Source organism: Nyctibius grandis, chromosome 2 (genome assembly GCF_013368605.1).
Source record: "Nyctibius grandis isolate bNycGra1 chromosome 2, bNycGra1.pri, whole genome shotgun sequence".
In the NCBI taxonomy this organism is placed as follows: domain Eukaryota; kingdom Metazoa; phylum Chordata; class Aves; order Nyctibiiformes; family Nyctibiidae; genus Nyctibius; species Nyctibius grandis.
In genome coordinates this window covers 126,105,950-126,118,579 of record NC_090659.1, presented here as the reverse complement: position 1 = coordinate 126,118,579, position 12,630 = coordinate 126,105,950, and the positions used below count along the sequence as shown (strand labels likewise).

General features: G+C 61.2%; 2 protein-coding genes across 2 annotated transcripts; one reads left to right on the top strand and one right to left on the bottom strand.

The window, feature by feature from the left end:
- Window positions 1–743: 743 nt before the first annotated feature.
- Window positions 744–4,187, top strand: LOC137674054 (putative mitochondrial transporter UCP3). The gene is made up of 7 exons (XM_068419175.1): window positions 744–831; window positions 1,124–1,262; window positions 1,413–1,623; window positions 2,212–2,409; window positions 2,514–2,615; window positions 2,701–2,881; window positions 3,094–4,187. Exons 2-7 carry the CDS (start codon window positions 1,137–1,139, stop codon window positions 3,188–3,190), a joined length of 915 nt encoding a protein of 304 aa, XP_068275276.1. The 5' UTR covers window positions 744–831; window positions 1,124–1,136; the 3' UTR covers window positions 3,191–4,187.
- A 2,803-nt stretch (window positions 4,188–6,990) lies between these two features.
- On the bottom strand, window positions 6,991–12,585 carry DNAJB13 (DnaJ heat shock protein family (Hsp40) member B13). The gene is made up of 8 exons (XM_068419308.1): window positions 12,518–12,585; window positions 10,985–11,088; window positions 10,506–10,667; window positions 9,872–10,029; window positions 8,865–8,978; window positions 8,152–8,265; window positions 7,997–8,073; window positions 6,991–7,177 (listed from the first exon to the last, which is right to left on the bottom strand). The coding sequence occupies exons 1-8, from the start codon at window positions 12,583–12,585 to the stop codon at window positions 7,024–7,026; spliced, it is 951 nt and encodes a 316-aa protein (XP_068275409.1). The 3' UTR covers window positions 6,991–7,023.
- Window positions 12,586–12,630: the final 45 nt, after the last annotated feature.

Here is a 12,630-nt window from a genome sequence, read left to right as displayed (position 1 = left end):
CCGTGTCCTTCTTGTGTTGGGGGCCCCAGAGCTGGACGCAGCACTGCAGGGGGGGTCTCCCGAGAGTGGAGCAGAGGGGCAGAATCCCCTCCCTCGCCCTGCTGGCCACGCTGCTGGGGATGCAGCCCAGGACACCGTTGGCTTTCTGGGCTACCAGCGCACGTTGCTGGCTCATGGTGAGCTTCTCGTCACCCATCACCCCCAAGTCCTTCTCCTCAGGGCTGCTCTCAATCCATTCTCCGCCCAGCCTGGATTTGTGCTTGGGATTGCCCCGACCGATGTGCAGGACCTTGCACTTGGCCTTGTTGAACTCCATGTGGTTCGCACAGACCCAGCTCTCCAGCCTGTCCAGGTCCCTCTGGATGTCAATAATAAACAGCTTCTTCCTGCTGCATTTAGGGCAGCTGCAGAGCACGGTGCAGCCAGGAAAACAAGAGAGCAGCCAGCTGGAGAGGGCTGTTGGCGCCAGACGAGCGTCTGGAGTTCGACAGAGCAAAGGTGGCTTCAGGTGTCAAACCAGCTCGAAATCCCTCTCCCACGCCAGAGCGGAGGGAAATGCCTCCACAATCCCTCTCTCACGGGGGTGTGCGAGCTCGTGGGGGGAGCAGAGGGCTGAAACAGCCACCACGTCACGGGTGCTGGGTGGCCCCGCTCTCATCGGCTCAAATGCCACCGAGGGAACGGGGTGTCACTGTCACCTGATCCCTGCGGCCGCTGGAATGTCCTCGTGGGTGCTATATAAGCGGGGGCCAAGGAGGTGGCTCTCAGGGCAATGGCTGCGCGCAGAGGGGTGTAAGGCCGGAGCCAGGACACGGTGCCGAGGTCCCTTCGGTGAGGACGTGGGGGACTCAGCCCTGGGCAGGTCATGGTGGGGGAGATGCTTTCCCCCAGCATCCCTGTTTGGGCCTGGGTGGGACGGGGAGGGGTGGGCATTGGTGAATCCCACGAGGAAGCGCCGTGCCTCAGTTTCCCCAGGGATACAAGCGAGGAAATGGGGCAGGATTTGGCTTTCGGGGTTGCCCGAAGCCACCCCAGCACGTCGTCACCACTGTCCCTAAACCAGACACCTGCTTGAAGCCGGTCCGACGCAGCAGCCTGACTGCCCCCTCCCATTTCCTTCCAGCCCCTCCGCCACGATGGTGGGTCTGAAGCCCCCCGAGGTGCCCCCGACGGCTGCCACGAAGTTCGTCAGCGCGGGGATGGCCGCCTGCATCGCCGACCTCTGCACCTTCCCCCTGGACACCGCCAAAGTGCGGCTGCAGGTACCACCCCTTGGCCCCCCCAAAAATCCCCCAGGCGGAGGGAGCAGCCACGACGGTGGGGTGCACGTCAGCACCCCAGAACTGGTGGCATTTTGGGGGGGGGGGGGGGGGGTGGGCAAAGGGCAGGGTGACGCGCTCGGCACCCCGCAGATCCAAGGCGAGGTGCGGATCCCTCGGAGCAGCGGCACCGTGGAGTACCGGGGTGTTTTGGGGACGCTGAGCACCATGGTGAGGACGGAGGGACCCCGCAGCCTCTACAGGGGGCTGGTGGCCGGGCTGCAGCGGCAGATGAGCTTCGCCTCCATCCGCATCGGGCTCTACGACTCCGTGAAGCAGCTCTACACCCCCAAGGGTGCCGAGAGTGAGTGGGGAGATGGTGGGGAGATGGTGAGGAGATGGTGGGGAGATGGTGGGGAGATGGTGAGGAGATGGTGGGGAGATGGTGGGGAGATGGTGGGGAGATGGTGGGGAGACGGTGGGGAGATGTGGGGAGATGGTTGGGAGATGGTGAGGAGATGGTGGGGAGATGTGGGGAGACGGTGGGGAGATGGTTGGGAGATGGTGAGGAGACGGTGGAGAGATGGTGGGGAGACGGTGGGGATACGGTGGGGAGATGGTGAGGAGATGGTGGGGAGACGGTGGGGAGATGTGGGGAGATGGTGGGGAGATGGTTGGGAGATGGTGAGGAGATGGTGGGGAGATGGTTGGGAGATGGTAAGGAGATGGTGGGGAGATTGTGATGAGATGGTGGGGAGATGGTGAGGAGATGGTGAGGAGATGGTGGGGAGATGTGGGGAGACGGTGGGGAGATGGTTGGGAGATGGTGAGGAGATGGTGGGGAGATGGTGAGGAGATGGACCCCAGGGAGGGTCCCTACACAGCCAGGGGTCCCCACAGGGCTGGGGGGGATGTCCCCAAGGGGGGGGTCCCAGCAGCTGCCCTCTTCCAGGCACAGGGCTGGCAGCGCGGCTGCTGGCGGGCTGCACGACGGGGGCGGTGGCGGTGACGTGCGCCCAGCCCACCGACGTGGTCAAGGTCCGGTTCCAAGCCAACGTGGCGCTGCCGGACGGCGCCCGCCGGTACAGCGGCACCGTGGATGCCTATCGCACCATCGCCAGGGAGGAGGGCGTCCGCGGGCTCTGGAGAGGTACGGGCACGTGGGGACGGGGACAGCGGGGCTGGGACACCCATCCAGGGTGCTCCCGGAGGTGCTGCGACCGCCAGCCCTGAGGCCACCACCCTCCTGCGCAGGGACGCTGCCCAACATCGCCCGTAACGCCATCGTCAACTGCGGGGAGCTCGTCACCTACGACCTCATCAAGGACGCGCTGCTGCGGGCGCAGCTGATGACAGGTGAGGACGGTGCCGGGGTGGGGACAACGCAGCCGGGCGCCGTCCCTGTCCCCACGACCCTCAACACCCTGGCTCTGCCCCGCAGACAATGTCCCCTGCCACTTCGTGGCCGCCTTCGGGGCCGGTTTCTGCGCCACGGTGGTGGCGTCGCCGGTGGACGTGGTGAAGACGCGGTACATGAACGCCGGCCCCGGGCAGTACCGCAACGTGCTCAGCTGCCTCCTGGCCCTGCTCATGCAGGACGGCCTCGCCGGCTGCTACAAGGGGTGAGTTTAGGGGACGTGTCCCCGCTGAGCACCCCCAAACTCAGTGCAACCATGTGCACAGACACCGCCATGGACCGGCTCCGTGTCACACCCCCAACTGTCCTAACCCGTGTGCCACCACCGAGGCACCGGGCAGGGCTCTGGGGACCGCAGGGGTGTCCCCCCCCCCACCCCCTGCGATGTCCCCTCCAGCGCTGCCCTTCCCGGCGCAGGTTCGTCCCCTCCTTCCTGCGCCTCGGCTCCTGGAACATCGTGATGTTCATCTCCTACGAGCAGCTGCAGCGCGTGGTGGCGCTGGCCCAATCCTGACCCACCCCACCCCGGCCTCTCTCGTCAGCGTTGGCGAGACACAAGAGTAAATTATATTAATTACCGAAGCAACGGGGGAGCAGCAACGCCAAACAACCCCCCCCCAGCCCGATGGGGACCCCCCAAGAAGGACCGGTGAGATGGAAGGAGAAACGATGCTGTTTGTGGAGGGACGTGGGCGAGCGCAGGTGGCCAGAGAGGAGTTTGGGAGGAAGAAAAAGATGTTCAGCCCCGAAAGCCACCGGTGTCCTGGGCTGCATCCCCAGCAGCGTGGCCAGCAGGGCGAGGGAGGGGATTCTGCCCCTCTGCTCCGCTCTCGGGAGACCCCCCCTGCAGTGCTGCGTCCAGCTCTGGGGCCCCCAACAGAAGAAGGACACGGAGCTGTTGGAGCGAGTCCAGAGGAGGCCACGGAGTTGCTCAGAGGGCTGGAGCCCCTCTGCTCTGGAGACAGGCTGAGAGAGTTGGGGCTGTTCAGCCTGGAGAAGAGAAGGCTCCAGGGAGACCTTCTAGCACCTTCCAGCACCTGAAGGGGCTACAGGAAAGCTGGAGAGGGGCTTTTTACAAGGGCATGGAGTGACAGGATGAGGGGGAACGGTTTTAAAGTGAAAGAGGGGAGACTGAGATGAGATCTGAGGAAGAAATTCTTGGCTGTGAGGGTGGTGAGACCCTGGCCCAGGTTGCCCAGAGCAGCTGTGGCTGCCCCCTCCCTGGCAGTGTTCAAGGCCAGGTTGGATGGGGCTTGGAGCAACCTGGTCTGGTGGAAGGTGTCCCTGCCCGTGGCAGGGGGTTGGAACGAGATGATCTTTAAGGTCCCTTCCAACCCAAACCAGTCTGGGATTCTGTGTTCAGAGAGTTTTTCCAGCTGGGAGGCGCGTGGCTCCCCAGCAGCGGGGGGAACAACGCGAGCGACGTGGGCACGTTGGGTCGGGGGCTGCGGCGATCCCTGTTCGTCCCTACCGATGCTTCCAATAAACTGCCCCTATGGGGTCTGAGCGCGGCGGGTCTCGGGGCTCCCTCACTGGGGGTTTTTTTTTGAGGGGAGGGAGGGTAGGGTTGTTGTCCCAGCCCTGGGGTGCTGCTGACCTCCAGCCCCCCCATCACGGGGGACTCTCACCCCTGTCCAACCTGCCGTCACGGGGGCTCGAACCCGCATCCTCCCGCCGTCCCTCCCGCTCTGTCCCCCGTTACTGGCCCCACAGCAGCAGGTGGGTCCCCAGGGCTGTGCTGGGGACCCCCCCACCCCGGGGATCCCCATGTCCTTGCTGGGGGGACACACCTCCCCCCCCACATAGGGTCATCTGGGGACTTCCAAGTCCCCTCCTGGGGAACCCCAATCCCCTTCCAGGGTCCCCCCCCCTCCCTGGCTGCCCCCTGTCCCCTCCTGGCTGCCTTGGGGGTCCCCCAGCCTCCCCCCATCCTCTTCCCAGCTGCTCCTGCTCCACCAGCCCTGAGTGGGGTGCAGGCAGGAGGTCCCCCCCTTTTCCCCAAGCCCCCTCCCCACAATGCAGTGGGGTGTGTGCAGGGGATGCCTGGCCACAACCACCCCCCCCCCAATCCCTGCAGCTGGGGACCCCAACCTGCATCTTCCCACCTCCCAGGGGGACCGTGGCACCTACGGGGGGGGCATCTCCCACCCCTCTCCTCCCCACCCCCCCCAAAACTGGCTCCCCCAAGAACCAGGGAGCAGCTGCCCGAACCACCCCCGATGCCTTTGGGGGACCCTGAAGTCCCCGAGGTGCCGCAGCGAGTCAGAGCGGGCAGAGCTGTGGTGGCGCCTGAGGTGACCCCGGTTTTGTCCCCCACCGCCAGCCCCAGCTGTGGGGAGCGGAGACCCCACAGGGGTCCTGGTCTCTGGGGAGTGGGATGGGGCTGAAGCGGAGCTCAGGCGGGGAGAGGAAGAGGATGGGGAGGCCGAAGGGGGCAGCTTGTTTCAACCCGCTCCGATGACACATGGGGTGGGGACACAAAACTCAGCTTTTCTCCTATTCTTACCCCAAATCCCCCAGTCCCAGGAGGGTCCCACACCCATGTAAATCCACTTCACCCCATTTTTCTCCCCCCACGGTGAAGCTCATGGGTGCAGCGCAGGCCAAGGGGGGCTGCAGTACCACCAGGGCACTGTGGACGCCTACAGGACTGTCCCCAAGGAGGAGGGTGGCTGTGGGCTGTGGAGAGCTGGTGCAGCCCCGTCACCCGCAGTGAACCACGCCGAGTTCCCACACGACATCCTTGTCTCTAAATTGGAGAGACACAGACTTGACAGATGGACCACTCGGTGGGTAAAGAGCTGGCTGGGTGGTCGCACTCAGTTACGGTCAACGGCTCGATGGCCAAGTGGACACCAGTGACGAGTGACGTTCCTCAGGGGTTGGGATTGGGACTGGTCCTGTTTAACATCTCTGTCGGTGACATGACAGTGGGATTGAGCGCGCCCTCAGCAAGTTTGGGATGACACCGAGCTGTGCGGTGCGGTGACACGCTGGAGGGAAGGGATGGCATCCAGAGGGACCTGGACAGGCTGGAGAGCTGGGCCTGTGCGAACCGCATGGAGTTCAACAAGGCCAAGTGCAAGGTCCTGCACGTGGGTCGGGGCAATCCCAAGCACAAACACAGGCTGGGCGGAGAATGGATGGAGAGCAGCCCTGAGGAGAAGGACTTGGGGGTGATGGGTGACGAGAAGCTCACCATGAGCTGGCAACGTGCGCTGGCAGCCCAGAAAGCCAACGGTGTCCTGGGCTGCATCCCCAGCAGCGTGGCCAGCAGGGCGAGGGAGGGGATTCTGCCCCTCTGCTCCGCTCTTGGGAGACCCCCCCCTGCAGTGCTGCGTCCAGCTCTGGGGCCCCAACACAAGAAGGACACGGAGCTGTTGGAGCGAGTCCAGAGGAGGCCACGGAGATGCTCAGAGGGCTGGAGCCCCTCTGCTCTGGAGACAGGCTGAGAGAGTTGGGGCTGTTCAGCCTGGAGAAGAGAAGGCTCCGCGGAGACCTTCTAGCACCTTCCAGTGCCTGAAGGGCCTACAGGAAAGCTGGAGAGGGGCTTTTTACAAGGGCATGGAGTGACAGGATGAGGGGGAATGGTTTTAAACTGAAAGAGGGGAGATTGAGATGAGATCTGAGGAAGAAATTCTTGACTGTGAGGGTGGTGAGACCCTGGCCCATGTTGCCCAGAGAAGCTGTGGCTGCCCCCTCCCTGGCAGTGTTCAAGGCCAGGTTGGATGGGGCTTGGAGCAACCTGGTCTGGTGGAAGGTGTCCCTGCCTGTGGCAGGGGGTTAGAACTAGATGGTCTTTGAAGTCCCTTCCAACCCAAACCAGTCTGTGATTCTGTGATACACAGGACATGTGGAGCCCAATGCTGGCCGTGCCGGCAGGGTCGTGCCCTCGTTCCTGCAGCTCAGCTCCTGGAACATCATGATATTTGTCACCTATGTGCAGCAGAAACGGGGTACAACAGGCACAGGCAGCTGGCGGGATGTCCCCTCCTGAGCCCCACGCTGCTATCGCCACCTTCAGCAGCGAAGCTTTGAGTAAATCCCGTTGTTTCTTCCCCAGTTGGGGTCTTCCCCTCACCCCTCTGTGCACAGTCACCCCCAAACCATCACTGTTCCCACACACGAGCTGGGAGGACTCCAACCCCACCCCAAAATCCTCCATCACCCTCCATGCCACTGCTGTGGGGTGGCAGCTACGGAGAAGACTCTGGAAAACAAGATGGAGCCGCATCCCAGGGGAAACAGTCTCAAGGGTGCTGGGCTGTAGGATGCTCGGTACCGGCAACACCCTCCACGCGGTCCCAGTGGTGGCTCCAAGGGTTTATTGGGGAAGGTCACCGAGCCCTAGGCCAGGAGGGCGCTTTGCAAGAGCATTTTCTTGTCAGGCGTGAGCTTCTTGGGGAAGAGGATGTTGAAATAGATGAGCAGGTCGCCCTTGCGCTGGGGGTCCTCGGGCAGCGGCATCCCCTCCCCTGGCACCGCTTTACAGTACGTGGGGCTGCAAAGCAACAGAAGGAGCCGGGGGATGAGTCCGACATGGGGGATGCGGCACCGAGCCCCGATGGGGCCACGTTGCAGAGCCCCACGCACGCTTCTGAGCGGGTTTCTTGCTCCTCCAGCTTCAACTGCTGTCCCACCCTCCTCTGCCAGCCTTGGCCCCAGGTTCCTGGCCTCGCAGGCTCTACCATCCAGCCCTCACCTCGCTCCTGGCTTCAACCCACCCACACCAAGCCCTCTCCTGGCATCTGCTACCAGCAACGTGACCCAAGAGTAGCCCATGGTGGGCATCCTCTTCCTCCTCCAGGCTGGGGCACCCTGAACCTGCTGGAAAAAGGAGGGTGTAGCGAGGTGGGGGTCAGTCTCTTCCCCCAGGTAACAAGTGATAGGACAAGAGGAAACGGCCTCAAGTTGTGCCAGGGGAGGTTTGGATTGGAGATCAGGGACAATGTCTTCATGGAAAGGGTTGTCAAGCGCTGGCACAGGCTGCCCAGGGCAGTGGTGGAGTCCCCATCCCTGGAGGGATTTAAAAGCCATGTAGATGTGGTGCTGAGGGACATGGGTTAGTGGTGGCTTTGGCATTGCTGGGTCGATGGTTGGACTTGATCATCTTAAAGGTCTTTTCCAACCAAAACGATTCTGTGATTCTGTGAAAAGCTTTTGAACCACCCTGGCAATTCAGGCAACGTCCTTGGGCTCTTGCCAAGGCGAACAGGCCAAGACTGAGGTTCTTCCCAAGCACCCATTCACCTCCTTGGCCAACAAGCTCTGGAGAAAGCCCCCGTCTGACCCCCCCAGCCGTTTGCCCCACAGCACTTACTGCACGATGTCGTTGATGGGGATGTTCAGCAGCCTCCCGTCCAGCGTCCTCACGTCCACCGTGCAGCCGATCAGCGCCTGCGAGGCACGGAGCGGGACACGGAGCTGCATCTGCTGCCCCAAACAGAAGCTCTGTCCCCTCGCTCAGCTCTTTACCTTGCCCAGGGGGATGGTAGCAACGTAAGCGAGGTCGTTGTTGGCTCTTTTAAACCTCGGGTGGAGCTTCTCTTGGACAATGAAGGTGATGTCAGCTGGAATGATGTTTGGGCCCTAAAAAATAAAGGGGGGAAACAAATAAAGATACCTGGAAATGGTTTGGTGCAACACAAGTGGTTGTATGCGGGGAAAGGTGACACAGGGAAAGGGCAACGAAGATGGTGAAGGGTCTGGGGCACAAGTGTGATGAGGAGCGGCTGAGGGACCTGGGGGGGTTTAGTCTGGAGGAGGCTGAGGGGAGACCTTCTCGCTCTCTACAACTGCCTGAAAGGAGGGTGTAGCGAGGTGGGGTCGGTCTCTTCTCCCAGGTAACAAGTGATGGGACGAGAGGAAATGGCCTCAAGTTGCACCAGGGGAGGTTTAGATTGGAGATCAGGGACAATGTCTTCACCGAAAGGGTTGTCAAGCCCTGGCACAGGCTGCCCAGGGCAGTGGTGGAGTCCCCATCCCTGGAGGGATTTAAAAGCCGTGTAGATGTGGTGCTGAGGGCCATGGGTTAGTGGTGGCCTTGGCAGTGCTGGGTTAACGGTTGGACTTGATGATCTTAAAGGTCCTTTCCAACCAAAATGGTTCCGTGATGCTATAAAACCTGCAAAGAATGCACAGTGGGTCCCAAGGAAACCAGGCCCAGAACTTCACCCCACCGTCATTACCTGGTCTCCTTCCTTCTCGAAGGTGATCCTGGTGCCCTGCTTCCACCCTGGCTGCACGTCGATCGTTAGGATCTTATCTCTGATGGTGCTTGTTTGACCATCTTCATTCATCACCTGGGGGGTGGACAAAGGGGTTAGAAGAGCTGAGTCTTGTCTGGAGAGGTGGTTCTGTGGCCAGGTGGGAGCTCTGCCCTGCTCTGTCATCAGAGCAGCCAGCACCAGGTGCTGGTTCCATCCATGGTGGCGCTCAGCCCTCAGGCTGGATCATGACCCTGTGGTGCTGGACATAGCTCCGCAGATGGGGCAGTCACCTCTGGGCTGCCACCCAGTCTGTCATAGAATCACAGAAGGGTTTGGGTGGGAAAGGACCATTAAAGGTCATCTAGTCCAACCCCCTGCAGTGAGCAGGGACATCTTCAACTAGATGAAAGTTCTACAACTACATGAAAGGAGGTTGCAGCGAGGTGGGGGTCGGTCTCTTCTCCCAGGTAACAAGCGATAGGAGGAGGGGAAATGGCCTCAAGTTGTGCCAGGGGAGGTTTAGATTGGAGATCAGGGACAATGTCTTCATGGAAAGGGTTGTCAAGCACTGGCACAGGCTGCCCAGGGCCGTGGTGGAGTCCCCATCCCTGGAGGGATTCAAAAGCCGTGTAGATGTGGTGCTGAGGGCCATGGGTTAGTGGTGGCCTTGGCAGTGCTGGGTTAATGGTTGGGCTTGATGGTCTTAAAGGTCCTTTCCAACCGAAACCATTCTGTGATTCTATGAATTCCCTTTGACAAGCCCCAAGAGGAGGGTACAGGTTCAGATCCTGCCGGCGTTTGGGCTCGGTTTGGTTCAGGTCCCTCTGCCCGGCACAGACGTAGAGTGCCGTGGTCTGCTGGGCCCCCTGTGCAGAACCAGCCCTAAAAGGCTCAGGCTTTGCTGTGGAAACATCCTACACCGCGAGTCCAGCCCCAAATTCCCCACCCTGCCGAGCGCGCTGCCCCTTCAGCCCCCCTGCCCCTACCCTGCGGGAGATCTTGATCTTCTTGGTGCAGCCATAGAAGAGGTCTTCAAGGGAGAGGTAGAGATCCCGCACGATCGGGGGGTCTTGCTTCACGGCTCCTCGGCCTCGCAGCCCTCCAAAGGGCAGGAACAACTCCGAGCCGTCCTCGTCAAAGAACTCTGCGTGAGAGAGAAGAGAGGGGGGTCACCTCACTCAGATCAGAGGTCAGAGAGCTCCCCTGGGGTCTCCTTATCGTGGAAGCTGAGCACCCCAAATATTGCACCCAGAAACCTCCCATCTGCTTCTGCCTGGGACCACCTTCCTCCTCCAGCCGAGGTGTTTTTATCTTGCTTACGTGTTTAGGGCAGTCTCACCAACCTGAGCCCTCTTTTTGGGGGAAATCCGCCAAGAAAAGGGTCACAAGAGTAGCTGGGGGGGAGCTGACAGCCTGAACATGCCCCCCCCCCAGGCCTCCCACCCAGCCGGGACTGGGGGAAGTCAGGATGTAACCTCCAAGCACTGCGGACCAGCAGCCCCAGAGGGACCTGAGAGTAGCTGGACACGGAAACATCCCCGTAAAGCTTAAAAGCTCCGAGCTGGCGGTGGCCACAGCACCACAGCAGCCACAGACGGGGCCCTGGGCCCCCCTACCTACCTGCAAAGGGGTTGTCTCCGCCAAAGAAATCCCTGAAGACTTTGTCAGCGTTGTTGTGGAACACATAGCCGACGGTCCAGGGATTCTCGGCGCCGAACTCCGAGGGGATGCCACCTTTGAGCCCCTCTTCGCCAAATTTGTCATAGATGCCTTTCTTCATGGCTTAGGGAACAAGGAGTTGGGAAGGGTCATGCTCTGCCATGCTGGGGGAGAGCCTGAGATCCAGGCTGTGCTTGGGCAGAGGCTGGAGAAGGGGGTCCCCCGGCACCTCGTGAACAGCAGGAGGTGGGATGGAGGCAGGAGCATATGGCAGCTCTCAGCCTGGCTGTGGGTCACAGAGCTGATGCCACCTCCCCGGGTGTGCCAGGGACCAGGGGTTCAGACCTCAGCACGCCTCTGGTCACACCAAAGATGCTTCACCCCCTGTCCAACCCCTCCTGCTCCTAAAGTCTGTGGGAGAGAACCGTCTGCCCACTTACGGTCGCTGAGCACGTCGTAGGCCTCCGCCAGCAGCCTGAACCTCTCGGGCGCCCAGGGCTCCTTGCATTTCAAGGGGTGGTTCTTCAAGGCCAGTTTCCGATAGCTACGAAGGGAAAAAGAGGGGAGAACCCAGAGGCAAGTGTAGGATCCTGCACCTCGGCAGGAATAACCCCACGCACCAGCACAGGCTGGGGGTGACCTGCTGGAAAGCAGCTCTGCAGAGAAGGACCTGGGAGTTGTGGGGGACAAGAAGTTCCCCATGAGCCAGCAATGTGTCCTTGGGGCCAGGAAGGCCAATGGTGTCCTGAGGTGCATGAGGAAGAGTGTGGGCAGCAGGTCGAGGGAGGTTCTCCTCCCCCTCTACAGTCCCCTGGTGAGGCCATGCCTGGAGTAACTGTGGGCAGTTCTGGGCCCCCCAGTTCAAGAAAGACAAGGAACTACTGGAGAGAGTCCAGCGGAGGGTACGGAGATGGTCAGAGGGCTGGAGCATCTCTGCTACAAGGAGAGGCTGAGGGAGCTGGGGCTGTTCAGCTGGAGAAGAGCAGACTGAGGGGGGATCTTATCAATGCTTTCAAATGTCCTATGAGGAGCGGCTGGGGGAACTGGGATTCTTTAGCCTGGAGAAAAAAAGACTGAGGGGAGACTTTATCGCTCTCTACAACTACCTGAAGGGAGGGTGTAGCGAGGGAAGGTCGGTCTCTTTTCCCAGGCAACTAGCAAGAGGACAAGAGGACACAGCCTCAAGCTGCACCAGGGGAGGTTCAGGTTGGATATCAGGAAGCATTTCTTCTCAGCAAGGGTCATTAGCCATTGAAGGGGCTGCCCAGGGAGGTGGTGGAGTCACCAACTCTGGAGGTGTTTAAGAATAGACTGGACATGGCACTTAATGCCCTGGTGTAGTTGACATGGTGGTGTCAGGGCAACGGTTGGACTCGATGATCCCAGAGGGCTCTTCCAACCTGGTTGATTCTGTGATTCTGTGAAATACTTTGGGGGCGGGTGTCAAGGGGATGGGGCCAGACTCTTCTCAGTGGTGCCCAGTGACAGGACAAGGAGCAACGGACACAAACTGAAACATGGGAAATTCCATCTGAATATGAGGAAAAACTTCTTTGCTGTGAGGGTGCCAGAGCCCTGGCACAGGCTGCCCAGGGAGGGTGGGGAGTCTCCTTCTCTGGAGATATTCAAAACCCGCCTGGACACGACCCTGTGCAACGTGCTGTGGGTGACCCTGCTTTGTCAGGGGTTGGGCTGGATGCTCTCCAGAGGTCCCTTCCAACCCCAACCACTCTGGGATTCAGTGAACCCAGCCTCACAGCCAGCCCCGGGGTGCCAGGACACCCCCAACCCTAGCTGCTCCCTCCCAGGTTCTCCCAAGCCCGTTTTCCCCCTCAGGCCCCTGCTGTGGGCAGGCGAGGGGCACCCACGCACAGGGCCACCCCCATCCCCGACACCACCTCCCGGACCCCCAGGCCTGTCCCCTACTCCAGCAGCCCCTGAGGCTCCCCCCCCACAAGGTCAAGGCCCCTCACGCCTTCTTGATGTCGGCGTCCGAGGCGCCGCGGCCCAGTTCCAGCACAGCGTAGTAGTCCTGCCCCATGGCGGCCCTCGCTGCTAATGCGACCCTCGCTAATGCGGCCCTCGT

Excerpts from the sequence above, each read along its gene's own strand:
- LOC137674054 (XM_068419175.1), top strand. The coding sequence starts at position 1,137 with ATGGTGGGTCTGAAGCCCCCCGAGGTGCCCCCGACGGCTGCCACGAAG. Across the intron at positions 2,410-2,513 it reads CGTCCGCGGGCTCTGGAGAG|GGACGCTGCCCAACATCGCC; the intron begins GTACGGGCACGT and ends CCTCCTGCGCAG. Across the intron at positions 2,616-2,700 it reads GCGGGCGCAGCTGATGACAG|ACAATGTCCCCTGCCACTTC; the intron begins GTGAGGACGGTG and ends TCTGCCCCGCAG.
- DNAJB13 (XM_068419308.1), bottom strand. The coding sequence starts at position 12,585 with ATGGGGCAGGACTACTACGCTGTGCTGGAACTGGGCCGCGGCGCCTCG. Across the intron at positions 10,668-10,984 it reads CTACGACGTGCTCAGCGACC|CCATGAAGAAAGGCATCTAT; the intron begins GTAAGTGGGCAG and ends TTGTTCCCTAAG. Across the intron at positions 10,030-10,505 it reads CGGAGACAACCCCTTTGCAG|AGTTCTTTGACGAGGACGGC; the intron begins GTAGGTAGGGGG and ends TCTCTCACGCAG.